The sequence below is a fragment of the Arvicanthis niloticus genome, chromosome 16 (assembly GCF_011762505.2).
Source record: "Arvicanthis niloticus isolate mArvNil1 chromosome 16, mArvNil1.pat.X, whole genome shotgun sequence".
Lineage (NCBI taxonomy): Eukaryota > Metazoa > Chordata > Mammalia > Rodentia > Muridae > Arvicanthis > Arvicanthis niloticus.
In genome coordinates this window covers 36,310,070-36,328,294 of record NC_047673.1, presented here as the reverse complement: position 1 = coordinate 36,328,294, position 18,225 = coordinate 36,310,070, and the positions used below count along the sequence as shown (strand labels likewise).

The 18,225-nt window shown below is 41.1% G+C and overlaps 1 protein-coding gene across 1 annotated transcript in view; it reads left to right on the top strand.

The window, feature by feature from the left end:
* Positions 1-18,225, top strand: part of Snx25 (sorting nexin 25) — a 104,124-nt gene that overhangs the window by 22,693 nt on the left and 63,206 nt on the right. Inside the window, exons 2-3 of the mRNA XM_034520954.2 lie at positions 1,248-1,332; positions 7,810-8,026. Coding sequence (XP_034376845.1) covers positions 1,248-1,332; positions 7,810-8,026 — 302 coding nt within the window. The remainder of the gene's footprint in view (positions 1-1,247; positions 1,333-7,809; positions 8,027-18,225) is intronic.

The window sequence follows — 18,225 nt, the reverse complement described above, 5'->3', positions numbered from 1 at the left end:
TGGTTAGTTTGAGGTAGTTTTAAAATTTAACATGAAGATAGGTTTCATTTATTTTAATAAAATAAAAATACAAAATATATTTTAAAAATAATAGTGGCCTGGCCTACCAAAGCTTTTATGAATGAGTATTGTGATATATGTACTAAAATACCAAAGCAAAAGTGGACTGATCAGATTCCATATGGAGGCCATCTGAGCTACAGGATTGCCTTAATGTAAATTTTCCTAATGCAAGGACAGTGTAGGATGAGGTTTGTGGATAGGGACATAAATATACATCTATAAATAGATACTCTTTTGTCATAAGTGTTGACATATTCTCTTAGAGTATTACTTATATTTTGTTCATATTGTTTTTGGCAAACAGTAGTTTTCTATTTTAAAGTCATGCTTTGTTTTGTTTTTGTCTTCCTGTATAACTTTTAGACTTTGTTCCTTATTGTAGAGAGGCCTTTGTCTCATGATTATAAACATCTGATCCCAAATTTTCTAATTATTATTATTTAGTTTAAGGAAATGCTTAGCTTCCCAATCAGTTTCAAGTTATAAATAAAGTATGACTATCATGTCCGCATGTATGAATACAAAACTATCCCATTATTATTTGTTGAGTAGTGTGCTGGCTCGGTTTTATGTTAGCTTGATACAGGCTAGGGTCATCTGGGAAGAGGGAACCTCCTCCATCTAGAACATGCCTCCGTCAGCTGTTGGACAAGTCTAGAGAGCATTTTCTTGATAAGTGATTGAGAAGGATGGTGCCACCCTGGACAGGTGGTCCTGAGTTACGTGAGACAGCAGAGTGAGGAGCAAGCCAGTGACTTATCTTCCTCTATGGCCTCTGCATCTTTTTTTTTTTTTTTTTTAAATCTCCAGGCTACTGCCTTGAGCTCCTGCCCTGACTTCCTCAGTGATGGAAGTTTTGAGCTGAAATAACCCTTTCCTCCCCAAGCTGATTGTGGCCATGGTGTTTATTGAAATCCTAACAGACAAATAGTATTATCTTTCCCTCATTGACTTATTTTTTTGTTATGCTTTTAATTCTTATAAATAGATGATCTAACTCTATAGTTTCCCACTATTCCCAATATTATAATATTTAATTCTTCTTTTTGTAAAATTTCTTAATTAATCTTGAACATTCGTCTAAGTTTCCAGAGTAAGATTACACTCTCCTAATCTTTGTCTTGACTTTATCTTTATATGGAGCGGATTCATTCAGTAATCTCTACTCTTTCCTCTGGTTTCAGAGCCCTGTATATGGAAATCCACAGGAGACAGCTCAGGGCAGAAGAGTGGTCATTTCTCACAACATGGACCGTGCTCTGAAAGACGGTGAGGATGGACTGGGCTTGTGGAATTACTGTGTAGAGCAGTCTCTGTTCTCAGAGGGAATTCGTAGTCTTCCTAATTAGTTTATCTATCCTTCCTACAGCAGGAGGACTCTTTCATGAGTTTCTGTTTGAAGATGGATGCATCTGTGTTTTGGAAGTGGTTTAAACGTTTATAGAGTAGGAACTTCTACTTATTTATGTGCATGTGTTATGTGTAAGTGTAGCTGTACATATGCCATGCCATGCATGTGGAGGTCAAAGGATAACCTTTGGGACCTAATTATTTTCTACCATGGCCCCTGAAAATTTTAGTTCAGGTTGTCTGACTTGCACAGCAGATGCCTTTAATCACTGACTCATCATGGTGGCCCCGTGCCAATTAAAAAATATTTATTTTTATTTTATGTGCTTGTGTATGAAGGCCTGCATGTATGCATGTGTATCACATGTGTGTCTGGTGTCTATGGAGAGCAGAAGAAGATATTTGGACTACTGGGACAGCATTTACAACTGTTATGAGCCACCTGATGTGGGTACTGGGAGCTGAACCTGGGCTCTTTGCAAAGGCAGCATTACTGTTAAACACTGAGCCAGTTCTCTAGCTTCTGCTCCAACTGTTGATTTTACTTCATGGCCTTAAGATCCCCCCCCCCCTCTAAAATTCATAGTTATTTCATATAGGAAGATTAGCCTGATAAAAGACACTCATCATCCCTGTTGCTGCTGGAGATGTGGCTCAGTGGTTAAGAGCACTTGCTGCTCTTGCAGAGGACCTGGGTTTGGTTTCCAGCACAAACAGAGTGGCTCACAGCCATCTGTGTAACTAGTGTCAGAGGCTTATACTCTCTTCTGGCCTCCATGGGCACCACTCATGCACATGGTGCATAGACAGACATGCAGTCACACACACACACACACACACACACACACACACACAAACACACAATAAAGCTTTAAAATGTTAAAAAGTTTAGTTCTACAGACCGTGTTTTAACTGTCTGTTTGAAAGCTGATCACTCTTTCACTGTTTTATGTGCCACATCTTATGTGGACATTCAAATTGCTTCTACCCCGGGGCCATTGTAAATGCCAAAACTATGGAGCCTTTTGAATTTTGGAAGACCTAAAAATGTCTTTGCAGTTCTTTGAGCATGACCTTTTTCTCTTGGATGGGCCAGTTGGTTTTAGCAGCCTTTGTATGGGCGGGCTTAGAAACAACTGAGGCCTACTTGACAGAAACAAGTGACACATTGCCCTTAGCCGTGAGTTCTTTTGAAAGGAAAGTGACATACAAAGCCTTTGTGTAGAAGCTTTGCTTAATTATTATTTGGTATTCTTAAAGTACATTTGATGACTTGCTTTCTATTTTAAACTTGTTGTTTTTACTAATGTATCACTTATATGTATCAAGGAGATTCTATGTGATAGTTCATCTTATTGTACTAAATCCAGCCCTTTTCCTTCTGGTAGTATTCTCTGTGCTATACTGAAGTTGACTTTTTGTATTTTTCTCTTTTGTAGCTCAGCTTCTGTTATCTGTTAGACAGCATTGTTAAGCAGCTTCTTAAGAATCAAAAGTCCTTTGTTTTACATAAGATGGTTTTCGGGAAATTGAACTTCACATCCTCTACCAAAATGAGAGCTGTTGGCTGCTATAACAATAGATTTTAGAGTGCAGTTTACGTATTTGGCAGCAGCTGATAACAACAGTAACAAACAAGCTAAAACTAGAATTCTAAATATGTGGCCATGTAAATTTATGGTGAATCTAGAATGGTGTGTTGAGAAAGCTAAGAGATTATACCAGCATTTGCAAACATCCATAGTGAGTGCAGTTTGTATCTTTGGAGTATACTTTATATTTCTAACCCATAACATCCGTACATTCAGTAAACCACAGATAATGATAACAGACTTAGTGTTGATAAAGTGGTGGTCTATGTTCAGCAAAGCTGAAGTGGCCATGTGTCTGTCATGGCTGCAGTTATTTACCTGCAGTTGATGAGGACCACTTAGAAAATGTGTAAGAATTATCTCCTGAAGCCAATTTTAACTAGATATAACTAGAAAATATTGTACCATTTTATCTTTATAAATTTACTTTATTGCCTTTGGAATATATCATTTAAAACAATGTGATCAAAGAATTCATTGAGTTCAAATATATGTGTCGTATGAATATAAACATGTTCATTGCTAAGGACTGTTTGTGTTGTAGCTCAGTGCCAATGAGGAATTGCCTAAAGCCTTTACATACTGAATTATAAGAATAAACAGGTAGGTGTTAGTGGAACAACAAAACTATATACTTCATATGCTAGAAGTTAACTGCTGACCACCTGCTGGCAAGATGTACCACTGATGCAGTAGAGGCATGACTGCTAGTGAGGCAACCAACTGCTGCTCTCTGAATGGGTTTGAGGTCTGCTTTACAGGAGGGAATTTATGTTCTGGAATTGATTCACCTTTGATTGATCTCTTTAAAGAGTTTGTTAAGTGGACTGAGAGATCATGCAATTGGTAAAATGCTTTCCATGCAGACATAAGGACCTAGCCAGACTCAGTGGCGTACATCTCCAACTCCAGTGTTGAGGGAGTAGAGACAGGTGGCTCCCTGGCCAGTCAGCCTAGCTGAATCAGTTAGCTCCAGGTTCAGTAAGGAACCCTGCCTGTCTTTAAAACCAAGTGGAGAACAAAGAAGGAAGACACTTGGCTTCTGTCCTCTACACACACACACACACACACACACACACACACACACACACACACACCCCACAAACATATGTATACAACTTTTCATTTTTGTGTTTGTGTGGGTTTGTATAGCTATGTAATGTTTAGAAGCATGTAATATTTAGAAGCATGGCATATATATTGGAAGGATATTGCAAGATCTTATGATTTTAAAAAAGGCTGAATATAAAGTTTTATCAATATTGATTTTATAAGTTCATAACCAAGTTGTACTACCATAATATTTCAGAGTTGTATTGAATAGCATATGCGATGTAGTTGAGAAATGTAGTAGTATATTACATAGATGATACATCATCTTTCATATTAAACCTTTTAGCAGATGTAGTGGTTTAAGTAAGAATGGCTTCCATAGACTCATATATTTGAATGCTTAGTCCCCAGGGAGTAGCTCTATTTAGAAGAATTAGGTGTGACCTTGATGGAGGAAGTGTGTCATTGAGAGTGGGACTTTGAGGTTTCAAAAGCCCATGCCAAGCCCAGGCTGTCTCTCAGCCAGTGAATCAGGATGTAGCTTTTAGCTTCTGTCCCAGAGCCAATCATACGGCATGTGTACCATGATGTTAATGGGCTAAACCTCTGACACTGAAAGCAAGTCCCCAATTAAATATTTTCTTGTAAGATTGTCTTGGTCATGGTATCTTTTCATAGCAGTAGAGCAGACACTAGGATAGCACACTGAGAAGATCTTACTGTAAAGTTACTACAGCTTTAATAATTTCACTTAACTCTGCTATAAATTGAAATCTGTGTGTTTATGATAGGGGGACATCTATCATAATACAGGTATGGAGGCCAGAGGACAACTTTGGGAAGTTTCTTCTCTCTTCTCACTTTATTGAGGCAGTTTCTTGTTTCTTACTTTGTTTGCAAGCTTAGCTGTCCTGGTGAGCTTCTGACCAATTTTTCTGTGTCCTCCTTCTCTCTTGGTGCAACAGTGTTGCAATCACGGATGTGTGTCACACCATTTGGCTGTTTACTTGGGTCTCAGGGATCAAACTCAGGCTGACAGGCTTGCATGGCAATCACTTATAGCCACTGAGCCATCTTCTTGACCCAGAAATTAAATTTTACCAAAAAGGGAAAGTGCTTCTACTTTGCATATACTTAGGCTTCAGAATTTTTAGTTGAAATTTCTGTGGTATAAAAACTTAGTTTAATAAAAAGAGAAAGAGACCAACCAAGCAGTGCTTTTAGCAAGGGACTCTCCTGCTCCTATTACTTGGCTTTGCAGACCAGGTTCTTTAGAGATCATCTAGGTTTGGTCATCCTTGTCCACTAGCTCTTCACCCTTGTTCAACGGTTGCTGATGGGAAGAGTACCATCTGGCATGACTGCCTGTTAGCCAGCTGTGCTGCTTTTATCGAGTTCTTTACATTGACTTGAGCAGAACCTCTTTCTGTCTGTTTCTGTCTGTTCTCTAGGATGTCTGTTCATGCCGCCTTCCTGTTGTGCTTTCTAGAGCAAGTTTACAAAGTGCTGTCTGTGGCTTATTTCTCCATATGAATGTGATTTAAAGTCAGGTGAACAGTGGACAAGGACACTGTTTCTGGTTTCTCCTGTCTGTTACTCTTATTGCTTGTCTTCTTCTGCATATGCATATGGGGGACAACGATGTGCAGAGTCGAACAGGAGGGATGGCCTTGCTGCCTGAAGTTATTTACTCCTCTAACCTCAGTTTCCTGGCATGCTCACTTGCTGTGTAAGACCCATGTTCTATTTGTTTGTCACAAATGAATAAGATTATAGAAGTGTCTTGTTCCAGTTTTCACCTTAAAGCCTTACATCTGGACCAGAAAATGTCTCTGCCTTCTTAATGGAATCACCCAGTTCAAGATGAGGCACAGCAGCTCTGTAAAAGCTAGGCAACTTAAGATCCATCTGATCACATGTCTGGATGTTAACATAAAAATGACTGAGAATCCTAAGAGCCCATCTGTTGTTTTCTTCCATGTTTGACTGTCACTGATGTGGCTGCCGGTCCCACCTTGCATACCAGAGCTATGAGATATTGTTTAATGAATAGTTGAAGATGGCAGTAGCGTTTTCCCCTTTCCTTCTCTTTGGAAGGTAATTGTTCTCAGTGAGAAGGTACAATTGAAACCATTGCCATCACCTTAACATTTTACTTAACTTTGGCATATGTAAATGTCAACAACATTTTTGATGCTCTATACATAGTTTCTGGTTTGTCTGTGTGGCTGGCTGAGGGTTTCGTTACATAGCCCTCACTGGCCTGGAATTGCAATGTAGATCAGGCTGTCTTCCAACTCTCAGAGATCAGCCTACTGTGTGTCCTAACAGTTAGGATTAAAGGCGTGCACTACCCTACCAGGCATAGAGAAGTGTTTGAATAAGAAAACCTTTGAGAAATAAGTGATTTTAAAAATATCAGTAAGCTTTGTGGCTTTTTTTTTGTTGTTGTTGTTGTTGTTGTTTGGTTTTTCGAGACAGGGTTTCTCTGTGTAGTCCTGGCTGTCCTGGAACTCACTCTGTAGACCAGGCTGGCCTCAAACTCAGAAATCCACCTGAGTTTTGTGTTCTTGAGCTGAGCAATGTTATGTGGCTAAATATGTCGTCCCCCCCCCAGCACTTAGAGGTGACACCATCTATGCCAGATGTAGGTTTATTGTTCAGAAGTTCTTTCTTGAGTACGCACATTAACTTTACAGACTTTCTGTATTAAGTAGAGTGGTGATGTCTATCACGGACAATAACTAGACCTATAATGGGACTTTTGAGCACCAAAAACTTGAAACTTGAATAGTTCATTTGTGATTGCTACAATTATAAAATATGTACTAGATTTCAAAGCATGGTTTGAAAAAGTAATGAAAATATTTAATTTTAAATGCTGACTACTTATTATAAAAGTACATTATATGAAATGAAATATATTATCAATTTTACCTGTTTTTATTCTATTAATATGTGCTGCAAAAAATATAAAAGCACATATACAGATTTTCTTGTTTCTTTTTTTGTTTTGTTTTTTTTTTGTTTTTGTTTTTGTTTTTGCAGACAGGGTTTCTCTGTATAGCCTTGGCTGTCCTGGAACTCACTCTGTAGACCAGGCTGGCCTCGAACTCAGAAATCCGCCTGCCTCTGCCTTTCAAGTGCTGGGATTAACCGCCCGGCGATTTTCTTGTTTCTACTGGATGGGTCTTCCCTACAATTAGAGGTAGTCTTGAAATCGCCCAATGAAGGTAGCTGGCTACACATGCTGACTGTGTATGATGCTGGGTTGTGGGACCATTCTTGTATTGTTGTTCTGTATTGTTGGGGTCTTATTAGTAGACAGAATACTGAATCTGTTATGTAATTGAATGTAGAGAATCATGGTCCTGAACCATGGTTTAAGTACCAAGAAGTAAAGAACTATAAAGATTATAGGTAGGGGGCAGAGAACCTTAGGGTGGAATAAACTTGACAGAAGTGTCAGTTTTTTATTCATATGAGCTTTGGTATCTTATTGGAGAAGCATGACCTTGGCCAAATCGAAGATTGAGAAGATTGGCTATATTATATGTATTTAAATAGATGGACATCATGATCAAATATTTCAAATTAGACAGAATAAGACCTCAGGCATTCCAGCTAGATGAGGGTCTTTTAACTTAAAAGCTTTCCTTTCCCTTGTTCTGTGTCCTACCCTCACTATATTTTAAACAATGAACTGCCTTGATGTTTGCAACTTTGACCCAGCTTTGCTTATTCCTCATAGTGTTCGACTACAGTTACAGAGACTATATTCTCTCCTGGTATGGGAACCTCAGCAGAGATGACGGGCAGCTCTACTATCTGCTCTTGGATGACTTCTGGGAAATTGTCAAGCAGATTCGCCACAGGCTGAGTCACGTGGATGTGGTTAAAGTTGTCTGTAATGATATTGTTAAGGCTTTGCTCACTCACTTCTGTGACCTGAAAGCTGCTACTGCCAGGTAAGTGTGTAACATGGTGTCTTAGTTAGAGTTTCATTGCTGTGAAGAGACACCATGACCAAGGCAACTCTTACAAAGGCAAACATTTACATGGGACTGCCTTACAGTTTCAGAGGTTCAGTGCATTATCATCATGGTGGGAAGCATGGCATTGTGCAGGCAGATGTGGTGCTATAGCTGAGAGTTCTACAGCTTGATCAGAAACAGCCAGGAGAAGACAGTGTCACACTGGCCAAACTTGAGTATACAGATGTGACCTTAAAGCCCTACCTCCACAGTGACATATTTCCTCTAACAAGGCCACACCTCTTCCAATAAGGCTATGTCTCTTAATAGTACTACTTTCTATGGGTCAAGCATATTCACACACCATAATCAGCAAACCTTTCCCCTTCCTCATTAAAACATTCCTCCTGTTGAGGAGATAAAATGAGGTAAGACTTTAGAATGGTCTGCCTGCTTGACTTGGAATGTACACATTTTGAAGGGAAATAGTCACAATGTACTCGGTAGATTTCTTAATTGCTTTGTAATAGAAAATTGCCTTATAAATCTCTGTGGTTTTATGAGTAATTTATGCAATATACTGATGATGGGCTAGCAAGTGCCATACTGAACTTACAATATTATGGGTACCTAAAGATGAAATAAATACATTATTTTATAGTATGATATAGAATCAGTGAGCTTAGAAATTTGAGAAAGAATATAGCTCATATTTCTTTTTGGTTTCTGTTAAGAGCTCAATTGAATCACAATAGCCTGAAAATTTTGTTGTTATTGTTGTTTTTAAAGTTTCCCCTTTGGGTGTATTTGCTTTACACAGAACCTTTTCATATAAGAATGCACTGCATTTTGAACATCCTTCTCTATACCTCCTTACCTTGCTCTGTCACGTCTCTACTTGTTAGTCCCCTTGCTCCCCTAAAGTTTCAGTTATCTTTTCATGCTGTGTAGTCACACATAATTTTATGTGCTCATGTGAAGATGTAGAAACCACAGATGGGAGATGGGCTCTCTGTCTTCCCGAGACCTGATTCACTGTAGTATGATTCTCTCCAGCCACACTTACCTTCCTGTAATCAACATGACTTCATTCTTCATGGAGGAACTTCAGAGATTTGCATTGTCTGTATATACCACATTTTCTTTATCCATTGCCCTGTTGTTCAGCCTCTAGATTGCTTCTACAGCATAGATGTTTTAACTTTTTAAAATAATATTCTCACCTCTTTGAGAGTTTCCATACATTTATAAAATGTGTATTAATCATATTATCTCCCATGCCCTCCTGCCTGCTCCCCACTGTTCCCCAGCCATTCCTTCAACTGCATGTCCTCCTTTTTGTTTTGAGTCTCATTAGTGCTGCCCTTGGGTATGTGGCCATCCACTGGGGCTCAAGCAGCCTGCCAGCAGCCATGTCCCCAAAGGAGAGTGACTTTTCCTCTATCCCTAGGCAACTGTTAGCTGCTGCTCCTCCAATAGAGGTGGGGCCTTATCTTGAAACCCACTCAGTGCTGGATTTCACTGGCCTGCCCTTATGCAGGTGACCGTGGCCACCATGAGTTGTGAGTGCCATGGTTCTGTCATGTCTGGAAGCATTTTGTAGCTTGTCCTCACATCCACTGGCTCTTTCCTTGCCCTCTGCCATAAGATGTCCTGAGCCTTGGATGGAGGGAGATGGATACAGATGACCCAGGCAGAGCTGAGCGCTCATTTCATTATACACAGCACTTTGACCAGAAATGAGTCTGCATCAGCAGTCACTGCAAAGAGAAGATTCTCTGACCAAAGTTGAGAACAACACAAATCTGTGGGTGTAAACAAATATTTAGTGGTTTAACAGCACGGCCATTTAGTGAAACAGCAGTAGGTTCCTGCCAAGACCTTGTCCTGGGCATCTGACCAAGTTACAGCACCAGGCACAAAGCCTCCTATGGAGCAGACTATGTAGCCAGTCTGAGCATATTTGATGTGCCCATAACTGTCATGTCAGTATCACACCAGGGAACATCTTGCCTGGAAGGTCCAGGCATTGTAGCATGCAGGGCCCACAGCTAGATGTAATCATTGATGTCTTTCTCTCCCAGCAACCTGCATAGCACTTCCCAGCCCTCAGAAAGCTAGTCAGCAGGGAGAGTTTCTAGTCAGGTGGAGGTTCATCTCTCCATGGCCTGCTTCCAGAGTGAATGGTGGCTTCAGTGACAGTGTCCTATCATCTGCATATACTGGGCAACAAAAGCAGTGGCAGTAGCCCACCGTGTTCAGAGTGCCTCTGCACCCTTGGCAGTAGCCCAGAGGGAGGTTCCCTGAGCCTGGCATTGAGATCTTCATTTTATGACTATACCTTCTGGGAGCAGCACTGTCTACTTGTGCAGGGTATTTCTATTCATACTCCCCTTTACACAGAATATGTTCAATACACTTAGAAACTAGTTGGTTTCTCTAAGGCTTCTTCATGTATCCTTATTCTAGTCTCCCTGCCCTGTTCTCTCCCCAGTTTGCCTGTGTCTTCTAGCTCTGACTCTGAGGAGAGCCTTCATACTTTTCATATCGCCAGTGGTCTAGCCTCTCCTCTGCTTAATTTCTCCTTGTGTTTGGAGGAGAAACACAAGGAGAAATTAACCAGAGGTTAACACAAGAGGTTTCTGTGAAGCTTTTCTACAGACCTTTCCTGTTTGTAAAGCCACCTGCTAGTGCCTCATTTCCCCATTCCCATCTGCTGCCATGTTTGAACCCTTCTGCACACAGTGTCCCTTTCTCTATCCTCATTTTACCTGTATTTTACCATTTCCCCTTCCCTTAAGATGTCCACTCTCAGTGGCCTGCCTAGTCTTCCTGGCTTCCATGTGTGCTCCAAATTAAACATAACAAAACAAATGATTCAAAGTATGCTCCACATATGACAGGGAACATAGAACATCGCCTTTCTGGGGCACAGCAACCACTCAATATAATGCTTTCCAATCCGGTCCATTTGCCTTCAGATTTCATTTATTTTTACAGCTGAGTAATGTTCAGTTGTGTTATGTACCACAGTTTTCTTATCCATTCATTAGCTGATGGATAACATGGTTGACTCCGTTTCTTAGCTATTGTGAATTATCTGCAGTACAACTTAGGTCTTTTCAGGAGTGCTGCGAAGAGCAGTGGTGTGGAAGTATTTGTGTTATATGTTGGCTTGTGGTCATTTGGGTAAAGCTAAGAGTGGCATATAGCGGGGTCCTATGGTGGACCTAATTTTATGTTGGTTTTTAAAGGTTTTATTTATTTGTTTGTTTGTTTATTTATTTATTTTGTGTGCATGTGTATCTGAGTGTGTCTATCTATGTATGTGTGTGTGTGTGTGTGTGTATCTGTGTCTGTGCACACACTTAGGTCTTCAGGCTTGTGTGGCAAGCACCTTTACTTACTGAGCCATGTCCTGGGCTCTGATGTTTGTTTTCTGAGGAACCCCCATACGGACTTGTTTATATTCTTGCCAGCACTGTGTTCCCTTTTGGGTCTGCTCTTGCTGCTGCATTTCTTGTTACCTGTTTATCTAGTGACTGCCATTCTGACTAGGTCTAGGTGGAATCTCAATGTAGTTTTACTTTGTATCTCTTTGATACCTAGGGATGTTCCAAAAACTGTTAGAGGAATGTAATGTTAGTACTGGTGGGCTCTTAGTTAGAGAATTGGTTTCATTTTGAAAATACCTCATACATAGGTTTGTTAAACCCCTGTGTTATTGTGCCAGAAAGGTATGTGTGTTCTTATTTGGTGCTAACCTGGCTTTGGAAGGCATCAGCAGGGCTGTTTCTATGCTAAGAACAAATCGCTTTCCTAGGCTTGTTAGTAGAACCCTCAGTTCGTACTATGCTCTCTAGTGAGTGCAAGGATGATGAATTATGGCCCATGTGACTTACACAGAGAGTGTGGTCCTAAAGAAATGAGTAGCGCTACCTGTTGGGTCGTGCAGTTGTTTGGAGTGGCACTGGGAAGATGTCACGTTGAGACTGCCTATGCTCACGTTCTCCTCTCAGAAACTCTGCACTGACTTTATCACATGATGGCCCTGTTCTAGCTGGCAATGCTGCCATGGCAGTGGGCTGGCTGCTAAGAGTGGCAGCTATCCATCCTCACACGGATTCTCCTGCTGAGCTGTCTTCTCTCCTCAGGTCTGCCAGCCTGAGGCTGATGAGGCCAAAATCCAGAGCCCTTACATTCCCACTGCCTTCCCACTGTTCCCGCTGGCTGCTCCAGCGTTTTGCAAGCTGGTCCAACTGTGACGCATAGTGAGAAGTCCATTTCTGATGTGCCTCACTTTCATAAAATGGTACTCTTTTTTTTTTTTTTTTCTTCGAGACACGGTTTCTCTGTGTAGTCCTGGCTGTCCTGGCACTCACTCTGTAGACCAGGCTGGCCTCGAACTCAGAAATCCACCTGCCTCTGCCTCCCAAGTGCTGGGATTAAAGGCGTGTGCCACCACCATAAAATGGTACTCTTATTAGCTGTGAGAACTGGTGAGTTTTTCCTATAATACTTTTATTTAAATGTCATTTGAGACTAACTCAATTTTATCATCTTATTACTTAGGCACAGCCTGTCTGAAAAGCATTACCATAGGATGGTGATTCTCAGAATTCTTTATCTGAGTGTAGCCCTATAATCTTATCAAACTGCTGTTGTTCATGTGGTTCACATCTAGTGATGTGCCATAGCCACCCTGCACTGGCAGGTGACAGCTGGTTGTATAGCCCCTCACAGTTCTGACTAAGCTCAGTGAAATCCTATTGCTGCCTTGAAATTGACCATTTACACTATGGAATGGGGAAATCCTTCAGCTTAGAATTTTGTCCTGTGGAGAGCTAATTGTTAAATATTTGCCAGCCTCACATATTGAATCCATTATATTCATCAATATTTACAACATCAGATATTTAAGCTAAGAAGCTTTTCCAGTACAAGTTCACATTGTGTACTCTTTAGAAAATCCCGCTAGTGATTTTGGAAAATCATTTGTGAGTGAAAGAGAAAAATGACATTTTGTCATTTTGTGGTAGTAAAATAATAATGAATATGGTATTGGCCTCACAGATCCCCTAAAGGATGTTTGGAACAAGTGGGAGTCTCTCACTCACAGCACCCTGCTGTGTGTTGTGAAACTACCTTCTGGCAGACAGTGTGTGTGGTTAGAAAGTGAAACAGGATCCTTGGGTCCCTCCCTGAGGTCTTGATAGCTTACGCCCTCCTTTAGGCCTTGGCGCTAACATTTGTTATTCTGTAGTTTGCTGTGGTGCCCAGCAGTAGAAGTAGTCCATGGTCCTGCCTGGCTGACAGTCGTCAAAGACTCATGTGCGTTCATGGAGGCTTGTTTCAAGTGCTTAAGTTACACTCATTGGAAGACATGATTGAAAATGTTTATTTCAGTTAGAATAATAATAGATTTAGGAGAAAAGAACACATGGTTAGAGAAATCTAGTGTTTTTATGAATATCTAACTTCAATACAAGAGTCTGTTTTTTTACCAAGGCATTTAGCAGCTTTCTGAGAGCTGCTTTAGGAGATGGTGTCAGCATCGTTGTAAGTAGAGCGTGAGAATGACAACAAGGACAGAGTCCGCGTTAGCAGCGCTGACTCTGCAGGCTTGGAGGGTTTTCAGTTGGTTTCATTGTTTGTCTTTTCCTGTATCTGAGACTGGCTTCTAATTCACCGAGTAGCAGAGCTTCTGATCTCTTGCCTCCACCTCCTGAGTTACAGGTGTGTGCCACACTTCACACTTTGGTTTAATTGTGTTGGGTCGTGACCCTACGGCCTTATACAGGCTTGGCAACCACTGAGCCAGCTGAGCCACAGCCCCTGGGTTTTGATTCCTTGTTACTTTAGTTGATGATAAAAATGTAGAGAAAAAAATGAAGAAAAATCTGTATCCATTTTCTCTATAGTTACAGACACTTGAAAGAATGCCAGTTACTTACTAGAACTGTTCATTTGGGTGGTTTGTTCTGGAGAACAATTGTTACCGATGTAGCATTGTAAGAAGCACATAGTCGGCCTGCCTACAATGAGAGTAGGTTGGACACTCCCTGTAGTGTCATGTGTGTCGGGCAGCTCTGGGTAACACCATTCTTGTCCTGTAACTCTGGCTGGTAGTCAGATCTCTATGGGCTGTAAATGGTGTGGGTGGCCTGGGAAGCACACCCTTGAGTTGGTGACTGTCAGGAGAATAATGAATTGCAGTAATAAGAGAAACACATCCTCTGCCTGACTGCTAAGCGGTTGTTGGAGCCAGGGCTTCTTTCCAGCCTGTCAGTCTGCTGCTGCTGTAAACCAGTCCAGATATATGCAAAGCCCGCTGTGCTTCCTCTTCATTTTCCCATCTGTCTTGTCTCAGCGTGGTTCAGAAAGTCTAAAAAGATTGCCTTTATACTTTTAATTCAGTAGCATTTTTAAAATTTTATAGTCTCCTTGCAATCCGTGTTTTGTGGGCCTGTGGAGCGCAGGCTGCTTATTTGAGGAAACCTCTTTCTTCACATATTTTCTTTCTTTACTTCTGACATGTTTTCCCTTTTTTTCAACCTCTGACTATAGTGTAGCATAGCATAGACATAGAGGGAGACGGGGAACAAGAACTGTTTTCCTCATTTATCACTTCCGTGACTTCGTTCATCTGCACTTATCCACATCTTTATTTTCTCGTCTGTACGATGGCAGTGGTGATATGTACCTCTTGGTGTAGGTGGGAGGGTCGGATGAGATGTACCTGTGAAACATATCAAAGTTCCTGACTTCCTCCTATTCCAGGAGTGAGAACTAGAGTTGACTAGTAGGAACTGCAGTGGCTGATCAACACCACCAGAGGCAGGGCTGGGTGGATGCTTGCTCACCCATACTGCCCATGCTTTGTGAGCCCTCTCTGCTCACAGTGAAGTGTCACCGAAGTGTTCTGCTCAGAGTTTGCAGGAGAGTCTACAGGAGTCGGGTGGGAGGTATTCCTGTACAGTGAGTGTATTGGGCCAGCCCTCTCTGGGGTTTGGCTTTCTTAGTTTCCCCTAACTCAGCTGTTAGAAAAGAGGGAAATCTGTGACACTTTTATGACTGTGAAGGTCCCAGCTGATGCACAGGCTCAGTATTATCTAAAGAAGCTTCTCTTGTGAAAGTGGATTTTCTTTTGGCTGTCCTCCCCCAGTAAGTACTAACCAAATGTGTATTTTAAGGTATTAAATTACCTATACCAGGGCTTGAGATGACCAAGGAATAGTGTCTTAGTGGTTACTGTATGGAAGTAGCAGCTCCGGCTATAGTTTCAAATGAATGCAGATATCTGGAGGGGGGACTCCCGGGGTCACACCACACCCTGGCTCTTGAGCAGAGTTAATGCTTTTCTGTTGAGCTACAGCCCCAGGCCACTCCCTACTTAAAAAAATTTTTTTGAAAGAGGATCTTAATAACTTATGAAGGCTGATACTGAGTTCGTTCTATGGCCTTTGTGGGCCTTGAACTCATGATTGTAGGCCAGGCATCATCTTTTGTTGGTTGGCTGGTTTTATGTTTTTAAAGACAGGATCTTACAGCCTAAACTGGATCAGAACTGCTGATCCTTTTGCCTCTCCCTCTAAGTACTGGTTTTGTATAGTACACCGTCGTGCTTTCTTTCAGGAACCTTTTAAAAAGTCAACATGGAGACCAGAATGTTGAATGTTTATCTAGGATGCATGAAGCCTGCATTTGATTCAAAAGCAGCCTATAAATGGGACATACTGGGACATATCCGTAATCCCAGAACTGGGAGACAAAGACAGGAGGATCAGGGCTTGAGTGTTATCTTAATGCTGCATTAAAAATTCAAGGCTAGCCTGGGCTACACGAGACCCTGTCAAAAATAAATCAATAAAAATAAAGATCAAGAGGTGTGCATATATAAAATGTCTTACTCATAAAATGTCTTCATGTCATTGGCTTTGCACATTAGAATTCTTCTAGGTTATTACAGCAGGCAAAGAAGGAAATTGTTCTTTTTTTGGTGTATATATTCCAGTTAGTCCAGTCTTGAGTGTAAGAAGTCACAGTGTACTCTTGAGAGGCATTAATCATAAAGATACCAATATGTATTTCATGTTTCATTTCCTGTGTAGTCCTTAATGTGTTTTTTGTACTCAGAGTGTTTGCTCAGTATTGGCCTCTTGTTACGCTGGAATCTTTGCCACTTACCTGCAATAGTAGATAGTAGAAAATTACCATTCTAAGATGCTACGAAATACAAAAATTTAGACTGATCTTTCTACTACCTTTCTGTCAGATCTTCCAAAACAGTGGTTCTGGGGTGCGCTTAGTGTTGACAGGGATCTGTGGCCATGGCTGGAAAGAACCTGGCAGCCTCACAGATGCAATTTGTCATCGTCTTTGGGAGCACTAAGCAACAGACCCTTTTTCTATAGAAATAATCCAGACTTACTATTTTACAATTTCTTCATCAAAAAAAAGTGGCTCATGATACTGGTTTATGTTTTCTTAGTTTTAAAAAAATGACTCTATGAATCACATTTAAGACAGACTGTTTCTCCTCCCTTTGGGAAAGGTCGTTCTCTGCAGTCAAGTGCACAGCTTCGTGCAGGATGTAAGTGGAGTGGTAAGGGAGAAAGGAACACCTACCCAACCAGCCTCATCAGCTGAATTAGTCCCAGTGAGCAGTGGGTGACAGATGTCAAAGCCTGATTACTCTCACAGCCAACCTTTAATCTCAGCAGTCAGGAGGAAGAAACAGATGGATCTCTGAGTTTGAGGCCAACCTGGTCTACATAATGAGTTACAGGCTGGCAAATAAATAAGCAAACATAATCAAACAAACAATAAGATTCATTTGGAAACCTGAAGGTTGTTCGGTTAAAGAAATACTTACACCATTTTGCATTGTCAATAGTATTTGGAAGTTCTTATGACCTTTGATACTACTTATGGTAGTTATCAGGGTTGCCTTTGAAACTACAATGAGGCCACATACCCATCTTTGCTTTCTGTTGTTGTGGTAAACACTGACCAAAAGCAACTTGGAGGAGTGGGTTTATTTGGTTTACACTTCCTGAACACAGTTCTTTATTGAGAGAAGTCAGGCCAAGAGCTCAAGAAAGACCTCAAAGCAGGAACTGAAGCAGAGACCATGGAGGAACACGTTTCAGTTGGCTGGCTCTCCAAGGCTTGCTGAACTTGCTGTCTTATACACCCCAGGACCACCTGCTTCGGGGAGGCACTGCACACAGTGAGCTGGGCCTTCCCTCATCAACTACTAATTAAGGAATTGCTCTCATTGACTGGAGATATGACTTAGCAGTTAAGAGCCTTTGTTGTTCTTCTAGAGGACCCAGGTTTGATTCCCAGCTCATGGAGACTCACAACTATCTACAACTTCAGTTCCAGGATCTCTCATACTTTCTTCTTGCCTTCTAGAGTACCAGGCATGCATGTGGTGCACAGACATATATGCAAACAAAATATTCCTAAACCTAAAATAAAAGGTAATTTTAAAAATAGAAAAGGAAGGAAGGAAGGAAGGAAGGAAGGAGGGAGGGAAGGAAGGAAGGAAGGAAGGAAGGAAGGAAGGAAGGAAGGAAGGAAGGAAGGAAGGAAGGAAATAAATGCTCCTAAAATTATGGCCACAGGCCAGTCTGATAGAGAGGCAAACCCTAACTCAGGTACCCTCTTCCTGGGTGATTCTAATTGTGCCATGTTTACAAAAACTGATGACAACATCATACATTCACCTTCACTCCAGCACAGGCTCTCCAGATCAATCCATGTTTAAAGAAAGCATTGATTATTGGAACTTCTGAGGAGGCATAGTTATTAAAATCAATGTGTTGCTCATTTAGAATATTTTTTACCTAATGATATATAATTGAATTGTTTCTGAACTTTTCTTTTCATCCATCCATGTGTCTATCTATGTATCTACCTACCTACCTACCTACCTACCTACCTACCTACCTACCTACCTATCCTTTTTAAAAAATTCTTTAATCTTTTTTTACACTCCAGTGTTTATCTCTATCCCAGCCCACCCTCTGACTGTTCCTCATCCCATACCTCCCCCCACACCCCATCTCCAAGAGAAGGTCCTCACCCACCCTTACCCCACCAAACCTCCCAACTCCCTGAGGCTTCCAGTTTCTTGAGGGTTAGGTGCATCTTCTCTCACTGAGTCCAGACTAGGCAGTCCTCTG